The sequence below is a fragment of the Amblyomma americanum genome, chromosome 1 (genome assembly GCF_052857255.1).
Source record: "Amblyomma americanum isolate KBUSLIRL-KWMA chromosome 1, ASM5285725v1, whole genome shotgun sequence".
Lineage (NCBI taxonomy): Eukaryota > Metazoa > Arthropoda > Arachnida > Ixodida > Ixodidae > Amblyomma > Amblyomma americanum.
Genome location: NC_135497.1, coordinates 107,689,917 through 107,702,089, shown reverse-complemented (window position 1 = coordinate 107,702,089; position 12,173 = coordinate 107,689,917). Strand labels below are relative to the sequence as shown.

At 43.7% G+C, this 12,173-nt stretch overlaps 1 protein-coding gene across 8 annotated transcripts in view; it reads right to left on the bottom strand.

The window, feature by feature from the left end:
- Positions 1–12,173, bottom strand: part of LOC144113417 (uncharacterized) — a 63,006-nt gene that overhangs the window by 30,072 nt on the left and 20,761 nt on the right. For 6 of the 8 annotated variants that reach the window (XM_077646485.1, XM_077646486.1, XM_077646487.1 and 3 more), the window contains exon 6: positions 8,228–8,429. In XM_077646485.1, the coding sequence (XP_077502611.1) occupies positions 8,228–8,429 (202 nt within the window). Of the gene's footprint in view, positions 1–209; positions 383–3,522; positions 3,837–8,227; positions 8,430–12,173 lie in introns of those variants that run through there. The other 2 variants (XR_013310793.1, XM_077646489.1) reach the window with 2 other exon arrangements.

Sequence of the window (12,173 nt, the reverse complement as noted above, 5' to 3'; positions counted from 1 at the left end):
ATTGTGGGATCAATTGTTATATCAAAGATGCACAATCTGCTTCAAATTAGAAAAAAGAATTTCACTTTACTGCTGTGGCAAAACATGTCTGCGTAAAAATGGCATGCAACGTGGCACCCCGCTCACTATATCGCGAAATGTATTTACTGCATTTGCAATACAGCATAAAAAAACCACCTTATCTGCAACATTAAAGACAGGAAATTCACCTGAAGGCACTGCTAGGAGCAGCTCTCCCAGAAAAATCTTGAGTTCATTTGTACGCAATTACATACAAGTTTCCGAAGAGGCATTGACTGCAATACCGCTCTGCTTTAACACCAGCCATTTTCAAACGTCAGACTGTGACTGCTTCCTTGTATCTCATGCATTCCTTTGCACCCTAGAAAAATGAAAGACAAGCTCGCATGAGGTTTCCGCCACGCAAGTTTAACGTAAAATTAAAAAAAAAAGCGCGATTCTACCTAAGCTTGCCAAAGAAAGGATCTGCTGTAACGCCACCATGCTGGTGCCTCCTCTGTCATTAAAGTTGCCAATAAAGAGGAAAATGATAGGTGTAACGTTAAAGGGACACTGAGGATAAAATGAAGTCTGCCTATATCGATGAACTATGGCATTCTAATAGCAAAAGAGACCACTCTCACCAAAAACGAGTGATAAAAAGCTAGAAAATACCAAGAAAAAATACAAGAGTCAGTACCACAGGCCAATACTGTCGCCGACGGATTTTTCGGGCACGAAGGGATCCGAAAAATGATCCGAATAATCGAAGTCCGAAAAATCCGTGAAGTACAAAAAATCACTTTATTGAGATGAAATCGGCTTAAAAACGTCACTGATTTTACCTTGCGGAAAATTTCTCTTGCTGACGACGATTTGCGTCTGTATCTGCGCTTTCACTGTATGTACGTACCAACATGCTAGACAGCAAGGTCACCGCATTTGGTTGGAATACTTCCCACGCTTCTTTGACGGACCCGGCGGGGCCATGTCCACACGCCCCTAATAACGTGAGAAAAGTCGCTTACTTAACAATCGTGCGTCCTCAACTAGAATTTGCTTCACCTATGTGGTCCCCTTATCAAAATTACCTGATCAACATGCTTGAATCCGTACAAAATAGAGCCGCTCGTTTCATCACACAAAAGTACCACCCCCAGTCCAGTATCACTAAGATTAAACTTGATATCTCCTCGAACCATTACATATTCGTCGCTCCATCGCTCTTTTATGCTTACTTCATAAATATCGTCATAGCACCAGGCCATCTCCCTTGCCCCTCGAAGAGCCTTCACGCATTTCACGCCGCCTACATAATCAGTATAGCATTACACGCATTTACGGAAGAACCTTAGCATTCAATTCATCTGCACTTCCACGTGCCATTATTCTTTGGAATGATCTTCCCAACTGTATCGCATCTATCGGCAACCACCAATCATTTCAAGACCAACTGCACAAACATTTTCTCTAACGACATTGTGTCTTGTTTCAGGTTGTTCTGTGTCCTTGGTCCCCTTTTCTTCTCGTTGGTATTTTACAAAGTTTTGGTTTCTTGTGCAATTTCAGCCATCTGTATGTTTTTTATGACTACTGCTTTTTCCTTTTGATGCCTATTGGGCACTTGCGATGCATTCTTGCTACTAATTTAATTTTCGTTGCTCGCGGTGATGTATGTCTTTTAGTTACGTTTTGCCCTGTATATTTATAATTGTGTTTAATTTTTGCCTTGTATCACGCGTTGTTTTTAATTTATTCTTCCTATTTGCTTAATCTATTGTTTTGCCCCCCTTACTCAATGCCCTTCTGGGCCCTGTAAGGTATTTTGAATAAATAAATAAATAAACCCGAGTGTGCACCACACCACTCGTAGAACACACGCAAAGGTAAGACACTTTTCGGTCAAAGCGGCGGAACCGCCGGACGCAATCACAAAACGGCGAATGGATATAACTTCGTGAGACTGCGCGCCACTCGGTCAACGCGGTCAGAGAAACCCAAGTGACGAAACGGCGAACGTATGAGACCCGCTATGGTGGCTCAGTGGTTAAGGCGCTCGGCTACTGATCCGGAGTACCCGGGTTGGAACCCAGCCGCGGTGGCCGCTTTTCGATGGAGGCGAAACGCAAAGGCGCCCGTGTGCTGTGCGATGTCAGTGCACGTTAAAGATCCCTAGGTGGTCGAAATTATTCCGGAGCCCTCCATTACGGCACCTCTGTTCTTTACTTCTCCCAGTCCCTCCTTTCTCTCTTCCCGCCGGGGTGCGAGATAGCTCCTGCACAATTTCCTTATGTACCCAGGGCAATTTTCAGAAAAATGCGCGAACTGCGAACTTAGGGCCACCTTGGACCACATACTATGGGAATGTCCTCATGCTCCCCGGGAGGGACGAGGTATTAACACAAAAGATCAATGGGAGACCTTACTACTGAGCTCCGACCCGGCGACTCAGTTACAACTCGTCCGACTAGCCGAAGCCGCCGCCGAGAGTCAAGACCTTTCGGCCGTCGTCTAGGCGGGTAGCCCTCTGGCTACCCTCTTTCTGTTGGGTATTAAAAGTTTTCCTATCCTATCCCCCAACAACCAATTTTCAACGTATGGGACAAGCGATAACTGCCCGCTACAACGTCGGCAACAAAAGCAAGTTGACGGCGATGACAATCCGGCTGCCACCTCGAAGTGTCAGTGATCGCGGGGACCTCTACTGGCAAAAATGAGGTACCGAAAGTATGTCAAGCCAATCCAACTGCAGCGTAAGTCCACCTCAATCCAAGATGGCCGGTTTTGGCCTGCAGGCGACTAAAATTAGTCCGAAAAATCGAACTTTCGGACTTTTGAAGTCCGAAATATCCGTCGCGAATATGTATGCGCTTCTATGGGGTGACTGACGGTGCCTCATCGAGGTCCGAATTACCCGTCGGCTACTGTATCAGAAGTAAACGTCGGAACTGAATTTTGGGCATGGACCCCAGAGGCAACGTTACATTACTATTCACTTCAAAATCGTGGCAACCCGTCCTTTTCAATAAGAAAATCATGAGTTTGAATCAACTGGTGGGAATATTTTTAAATTCAATTTTTTTCGGCGATAAATGCATCTTTTACTGCAGGACACATGTGAACATAGCCAGAAAGAGCAAAGGAATCAATTTTTACTGAGAGCAATAATTGGATGGAGTTGTCCAATTATTGGAACAGGGAACAAATGCAAGGAAATAGTACCCTAGTTAAAATAAAGAAAAATAAGAATAACAATGGATTTCAAAAGAGAAAGCAAGTGCAGCAGGGGAGAGGGTAGAATGTCGGGTGGGCAGGGGTGCGATTAACAAGTCTGCAGGGATAAGATGGCCGCAGCTGGCACAAGACAGCAGTAATTGAAAGGATACTGGAGAAGCTTCTGTCCTGCTGTGGACCTGGTTAGGCCACTGCTGATGTTACTATGGAAGCATCTATGTGGAATGTCACTGAAGTTTATTTTCCTTTTTGCCACAATACTATCACAAAAATAAAGCCTGAAATAAACGCCTGAAATAAACTTCAATTTGCCTGCAAATCACCTAAGCTACACAGAAAGCGACGCAGTTCCAAGAGTTCCATGTTTGCCAATCCTCCTTCAAGTAGTTTGCAGTTCTGTGGCAGTGCGGCATCGATTTCAGAAATATTGTCACGCAGTTCCAAGAGTTCCATGTTTGCCAATCCTCCTTCAAGTAGTTTGCAGTTCTGTGGCAGTGCGGCATCGATTTCAGAAATATTGTCAATCATAAAAATGAAAATCTAGGACCTAGATTTTCATTGCCTAAACCCTCGTATTTCAATACTTTTGCACTGAACCAGCACTGAAAAAAAAAAATGGGACAGATATGGTCATATTCATCAGCAACAGGAGTTGGCAGCATGGGTTTGTACAACTGCGCCAGAATGAGTGAGCTATGAGGCATGGAGTGTACAAGGCGCAGAACATGTGCTTGCTGTCCGCTTAATCTGGGTGAAAATGTAGCAGTCGGCAACCTAGACTAAACATCTGGATTCAAAAGTGGCAGGGAAGCTGAAGTACAGGGCTACCAGAGGACCAGTAGCTACACATTAAAACAACAATTTGGTTAATTAATAATTTTCATGTTAAAGCTGTGCTATGGGCCACATGGCACACCATATTGGAAGACTCAAGATTAATTTCATCCACCTGGGGTTGTTTGAATGCGTACTGAAATCCAAGTACACAGGCACTTGTACATTTACAACCACTGAAATGTGGCCACAGCAGTCATAGTTGAACTTGTGATCTTGTGCCTGGCAGCCAAAACTTAACACTACAGTTACTATTGCCTGCCTTGTATATCATATTTACTCGCATAATTTGCACACCCCATATTTATTACCTGGATTTGTAAAAAAAAAAACTACCTATTACTCGCATATTTTTCATTTCCTGCAGCGCAAGCACATCAGCACGCACACGGCTGCGCACAGGGCAGGCTTGGGAAAATCGGCATGGTCACGTCGCTGTATGTGGCAGCGAAAGGCAAGTAAGTAGTGTGAAAAAAAGTCAGTTGCACACAATTTATCTGGCTCGCTCGCTTCAGCGATCGCTTTGCCATACGAACCACTGCGAGAGCAAACTTCCGGTAACCTCCAGAGCATGCATCACTCCAGAATCTGAAACTACTGAACCGTTGGCTGTTCTATTAGCCGGGCCTCATGCGAGGGCGCCATTTTATCGTCTTGTCTGCTTGCTGGCTTTATGACTGTATTGTTCTGTGTTTATTGCTCTGAGTTGCGCACACGCCATCATGCCATCAAGAGTGGGGAACTACAAAATGCGGGGCTGGGGCAGAATGGAAGAAAGGAGGGGGGGGGGGGGGGGGGGGGGGGTAGGAGGAATGTGTAGACTTGTAGCTGGAGAAAACTTTTTTTTTTTGGCCAGTGAGGGGCACAAGTTGCGGGGTCGACATACACACTGCAATATACGGCACACATTTCTCGTTATGACCTTTGTAGAGCTCTTTAGGACATGTTCACGAAATCTCCGTGTAATTTGTGCACCACCCCCTTTTGAAGCCTTAATTTTAGGAAAAAAGTGCAGATATTACACGAGTAAGCACAGTGTTGCCTGCTGAGGGGAGAAGTTGCAGTCAATGGTAAGCTATCCAGTGCCAATGACAGAGCATGCATGCAATTTAGCATTTAGTGGCTGCCACATCAGCTGATGACAGCTCTGCAGTGAGTCTACTCTTTTATGTGTGTTCAACTGCCTTTGCCCCCATCTTTCAGGCTCTCTTAGAAGCTCAGCAGAAGGAAAAGGAAAAATGTGCTGCATCCTCTCCACAATTGGCCCCATATTGGCTTCTTCCCCAATTTCACACACCGTCAAGCTTGTTGCTTGATTGCTGAAAAAACCTTGCTCCCAAATCGCACACTAAAGATGTCCACGACTGTGGCACAGCTTTCTGCGCACATGTACAGTCTTTGTCAAAAATATACAGCCCAAGGGGTTGCTTCAAAGCCGTGTAGCGGGGCTTTTAAGCACATTTGACAGTTGTAAGCTTGGGATGGTTGACACAAGTTCCTCCCACCTTTGTGAGATTAGGGTCCCTGACCATGCAAGAGGAGCCGCATAGCAAGGCTCAGGAGCGAACCCCTTGGGCTTCATACTTTTGACAAAGACTGTACCTGTAGTTGCCATATCTCACCACAGAGGGCACCACACACCCAGTCAAACATTTGGGAGCTTCAGTGGACCACATGTCCCAAATTTTGTGGGTGGATCCACAAAACGCACACCACTGAAAAGGTCTAGACAAGAATTTTCATGTAGTATATGCAGAACTCTGATAATGTTAGTAGTCTGCATATAATTTACAGTGACATGTTTTCATGAATGGTTTGGATAGTCTTGAGAAGAAGAGGGGCATACTTGCCTCTGCTAAAAAGCCAGCACTCTCAAAATGGAACTGCGATATGCCAAGGCTCCACGGAAATTTCCTATGCTTTGGATTTTTTCTGGTTAAGCTCTACACAAATTGTAATGGAAAAGTCCTCAACCTTTCAATGAAGTTAAATTTTAAATTGTGGGACTTAACGTCCCAAAGCAACATATGGGCTATGAAGCATAATAACAAGGTGAAGTTTGCATCACTGACCAAGTCACAAGCGAAAATGACGTTTCGGGACCCGACTTCAAAAGTGCAGTCAAGTCTCAAAAAAATCCTTTCGGACATATTCAGTGGTCTCCCCACTTCTCAAAAGAAGCTTTACTACAGGGTTCTTTGCACAAATGGATCGGCTCCTTCTATATACGGTTTGCCCAAGATCCGAAAAATTGGAACTCCGCTCAGACCAATCGTGGATTACACAAGATCCCTGCTTTTCAAATTGTCAGGATACCTGCACAAATTTTTGGCTCCATTGGTGGGAAAGTCAGCAATGCACATCAAGAATTCGCAAGATTTTATTGAGAAGGTTAAGGACGTTACCCTGGATGAAAACGATATACTTGTGCCATTCGCTGTTTGCTCATTGTTCACGAGTGTTCCGGTCGAACTTGCCGTACACGCCTGCAAAGAGGCCCTGAAGAACGATCCATCCTTCCCCGATCGTACGCCATTGGAAGTAAGCGAAATCACTGAACTCCTTCGCTTCTGCCTGGCTAACAAGTATTTCGTTTACAACGGTACGCTGTACAAGCAGATTTCTGGTACTGCTATGGGAGCGTCAATTTCAGTGACAGCTGCCAACCTTACAATGAAAGCCATTGAAAGCAAAGTCCTGAACTCATTCAAGCCACGTCCAAAGGTGTTCCTGAGGTACGTGGATGACTGCTTTTGCATTCTGAACAAGCAGCATCTACAAAGCTTCCTTGAGCATCTCAATGCCACAGAGCCATCTATAAATTTTACCGTGGAAGAGGAAATGAATGGCAGCATCCCGTTTTTGGACATCAACGTCAAGCATGACACGTGCCGCTTAAGTTTTAGCGTGTTCCGAAAGCCGACGCACTCCGGACGATATCTCGACTTTGAATCGTCCCACCCCTTGGCTCACAAACGATCAGTTGTCTCGTCACTAGTGAACCGTGCAAGAAGTGTCTGCGCAGACCCGGCAAGCTTCAGCAACGAACTTAAGGTGGTAAAATGGGATCTCGAGCGAAACGGTTACCCCAGGAATCTTGTGAACAATATATCAAAAAGCTTGCAACGCACGAGGGGGCAACGAGATAGAACCGCTAAAAACATGAAGCGTGCTGCAGTTCCTTATGTACCTGGAATCAGTGAAACCCTTTCCTGAATCTTCAGGAAGCACGGAGTGCACATCGCCCACGTGCCAACAAGCAAGCTATTTGCCGAACTTGTCAACATAAAGGACGAATGAAAGATCACCAAGGTGACGTAAAGAACAACCGCGCATTAAAGAACGTTATCACCGAGCACGTGCAGACCACTGGCCACGAGATAGCCTGGGGCGAGGCGGAGATTGTAGCCACACAAAGGAATAATTTGAAAAGACTGCATCGAGAATGATTAGTCATCCAGACGACGAAAGATACCTTGAGCAGGAATCAAGGCTCTCTTCATCATATCTATGCAAAAAGATTAGGAACAACCCTGAAGACTATATAATCTCGCCCTCTTCCTTGACAGTCTTATTGTGAACAAGGATCCCGTAGGGACACGAAACGTCATTTTCGTTTGTTTGTGACTTCGTCAGTGACCCAAACTTCACCTTGTTATTATGCTTCATCCTGACCAGACGGTATTCCGTCAAACGTTAGACTATACGGGCTATGAAGGATGCAATAATATGACACCACTTGAACAAGATTCAAGCAGACAAAAAAAAAAGCTTTGATTTTTTGCTCTTTCTCAAAGCAGCGACTGCAAAATCAGACACATGGCGAGCCATGTGAGCTCTTGTTATCTACAGTAGTTCCTTTTCTCCCTAACAGAATACATGCATTTCACCAGTGAATTTTATTTGAAACGTTGACCAACAATAAACAGTAATTATGACATGCCAGATCACAGCTTAATAACAAACTAAAAGACATGCCATAATATATTCAATGTCAAAAAATTAAAAATGCGCAAACGCCTTTGAACCAAGAAACAAAAAGCACATAACAAAGGTGACCTAAAAGTTGGCATTTTTCACGCAAGAAGATGCTAACTGAGCTTATCTTCAGCACATGTCAGATCAGAACTAACAATTGCAAAAACAATAAAAATGGTACCTCTGCATCTTCAGCAGCTGGGGCAGGCTTGTGATGCTCTACAAGTTCCTGGTAATGCGTCTCGGCATCCTTGTTGCGCTGCTCACGATACCGAAGGCTAGCATTATGTGGCTGTATGGTCCTACGGCCAAGACGTACTTCCTCTTCACCCATGAGCTCCAGCTTTTTTTTTAGCATGTGTTTTGCATGCTCCACCTTAATCCTACATGTATAGAGTGGTACAGCTTCAATTGACAGCAAGCATCACAACCCACATATTTGTGCATCGCATATTAATCCCCCTTTGCAATAAATATTTGGCCACATAATAAAGCCAACTACCAAGCAGTGCATTCAGATATGCAGAAGAATGTTGAAATGCATCCAAGAGCAGCGTGACCACTAGGCACCCTACATATTAGTGCTTTTAGTTAGTTATATTGATTTTAATGGCACAAAAGCAATTGGGGCTATGATGCGCCAAACACAAGGTTAGGTTTTTGTTATTTGTCACGCTTTTTATAACTAGAGTTTATTTAAAACATTGGCTTCTCAAAGAAACTTAAAAATACTTGAAAAATCAACCAGTGCGTGATCACCTAAAAGCAACTTGGGGTGCAATGGGATGTATTCATTGTAGAATGCTGTAAAATATTTTTCCTCAGTTGTTCCAGTTTTGTACATGAAATTAAAATGTGGTTTACCGTGCGTTCATCGCCACACATTTCGCAGAGAGGTGTGTCTTGTTTTGTCAGTAAGAAATTGTGCGTAAGATGTGTGTGTCCAATGTGTACCCGACATAAAATAACTCCAGTGAAACGTTCTTGATGTCTACATGATTTCCATTCTCCTAAAATGGGCTTTATAGAACGCAGTTTGTTGTTTGCCTGTTCTTTCCATGCAACCTGCCACTTATTCAAAAAATCCCTGTGTGGTATGTTAACTTGTTTCATTTTACCAATTCGAGCTTGTGCTGCGCAAACATCTGCTCTCTCATTACCCAAAATTCCAACATGGCTACGTACCCAGCAGAATATAATGTTATGTTTTTGCTTTGAGATTTTAACTACGTTATGTATGATCTTTCCTATTATGGGTTCAGCAGCATTTCTAGAGTGCAGTGCTTTGAGCATACTCAGTGAATCGGTGTAAATGACGCTGTTTTTAATGTTTTCTTTTACCATTTGTTCTACGGCTATAAACATGGCATGACACTCGGCAGTAAAAAAACGATGCATACTGAGGCAGTCGTATCATTTTTTCATTTTTTCCTTGAATTACTGCACTTCCAACATGACTTTGTTTTTGAGCCATCAGTGTAAAATTAGTGAAGGTGTCATATTTTTCTTGTAGTGCAAATAATTCTTGTAATATGAGCTCATATGGAATTTCCTTTTTATGTAAGTGTGTCAGCGTGAAGTCACATACTGAAGGAAGGCTGTACCATGGTGGCAAATGTTCATATTTTTGTGCAATATTCGGCAGGGGATATAGTACTGCTAACTCTTAACATTTATCTTCAAAGCGCATTATTAGTGGCCGGATGAATGGTGGTTTATTGTTGAATAATCTTTTAGATGGGCCCTTGGTAACAATGGGATGGCAGAGATGCTTAGGAAGAGAACGGGTTTTTAGGACGTATGCACATGTAAGTGTGACCCTTCTATCCTCTAGTGCAGGCTCATTAGCTTCAATGTAACGACTGTTTATCGGGGATGTCCTATATGCTCCAGTTGATAGGCGCAGACCAAGATTATGAACAGGGTCCAGTCGTTTCAAGTAGGATGCTCTTGCTGAACCGTATACTATGCAGCCATAGTCCAGCTTGGAGCGTACCAGAGAGCGATAGATGCGTAATAGGCATGCTCTATCAGACCCCCCCCCCCCCCCCCCCGTTTTCGCGAGAGCACCTTTAATACATTGAGGGCTTGGGATGCTTTCAAGGTTGTTAACGTGTGGTAGAAATGTGAGGTTCTTGTCAAAAGTGACTCCTAAAAATTTATGTTCTCGTTTAATTGGTAGGGTGGCTTATTTCAAGTATAGGTTGGGATTGACTTATAGGCCTCGTCACAATGAGAACAGAACAGTGACTGTTTTTTGAGGAGAAAACTTGAACCCATTTCTCTCTGCCCAAGCAGCCAGTTTATTTAGTGCGATTTGTATTTACCTCTCACAGGACGACATGCTGGAGGAAGTGCATGCTATCTGTAGGTCATCTACATAAACCGAATACATTATAGCTTGGGTATTATTTTGGCTAACAAATTCATTTTCACTACGAAGAGTGTCGTGCTTAGAATGCAACCCCGGGGTACACCATTCTCTTGGGTGAAAATCATGGAGAAAGTTGTGGCTAGGTGGACTCTAAATGTGCGGTTAGCCAGGACGTCGTTCAAGCAGTTCAGCATCCTGCCTCGGATACCTAGCTCTGCTAGGTCATGGAGGATGCCGAACTTCCACGTGGTATTGTAGGCCTTCTCCATGTCGAAGAAAACCCTGATACAGTGCTGCTTGTGGATGAAAGCCTCCCGGATGGTGTTTTCTAGGCGGACAAGGTGATCAGTGGTTGAGCATGCTTTTTTGAATCCATATTCATGTACATCTAATAGTTGCCGAGATTCGAGTACGAAGGCGAGTCCTAATGTTTATTACACTTTCAAAAGATTTAGCAATGCAGATGGTGAGGGCTATCGGTCTGTAACTGTTCGGACTAGTTGGTGGTTTTCCGGGTTTCAGAAAAGGTATTATTATTGCTTTCTTCCACTCCTCAGGTATTTTCCCAGTTGTCCATATTTTATTAAAGAATTTCAACAATGCTTGCACGGCAGCCTCAGAGAGATGGGCAAGCATAGTGTAATGCACATTGTCTGGGCCTGGTGCTGTCTTTTTACCAGAAGATAATACCCTATTTAATTACTGGAGTGTGAAGGGCTGGTTGTAGTCTTCATGCATGCCTGCTCCAAATGGAAGTTTTTGTTTTTCAGCTATAGCTTTGTGTTTCTGGAATGCGTTTGTGTGGTTGTATGACCTTGAAGACTTCAGCAAAGTGCTCGTGCAGTAAATTGGCCTGTTCTTCTAATGATGTTTGCATACCGGGTGTTGTCAAGAGCGGAAGTGTGAAGAGAGTATGGTCACCAGTGAATTTACAAACTTTTTCCCGCATTTTCTTTGATGGTATTGAACTATTTATTGAGGATACATATTTCTGCCAGGAGATTTTCTCTGCATTCCTGCGCACGTACCGTGCTCTCACCTTGGCCCTATTAACGGCAAGTAAGTTCTCTGCAGTGGGGTACCGACGGAGGGTGCCCCATGCCTTGTTTTCCTGTTTTTTTTGCTAATGTACATCTTGTGTCCACCATACTTTGTGTTTCTTGTGTACGAGTCCTGTTGTTTGTGGTACAGCGAATGTTGCAGCTGATATTATGCATGTAGTAAACCTTTCATTAATTTCATCTATGCTGAGGTCTTCAGAAAATTCTTTTTCGAGAGTGGCACTTTTTGTAAAAAGTGACCAGTCGGCGAGGTGAATTTTTTTAGCGCCGTGGTCTTGTGGAGGTGACTGGAGTAGAAGATGAGAGCCTGAAGACAGCAGGTAGGTGATCACTTCCCAGAGGGTCATTTAAAAACATCCCATTTAAAATCGTTAAAAAGAGATGGTGATGCGAAAGCTAAATCAAGGAAGCTCATTTTTGCTGAGCTTGGGCAACAATAAGTGGCTTTTCCTGTATTTAAAAGACAGACATTATTTGCGAGGATAAAATCTTCAATTATTTGGCCCCTAGAGTCACTGCGTTCGCTTGCCCAAAACGGGGAGTGAGCGTTAAAATCGCCAACTACCAGATATGGCTCCAGCAGTTCATTAATCAGGCCTTCTAAATCTTATATTGTTAATGTGATGTGTGGGGGAAGATATACAGAGCATATTGTTATCGTTTTGTAGGTTACGACGCTAACCGCAACTGCC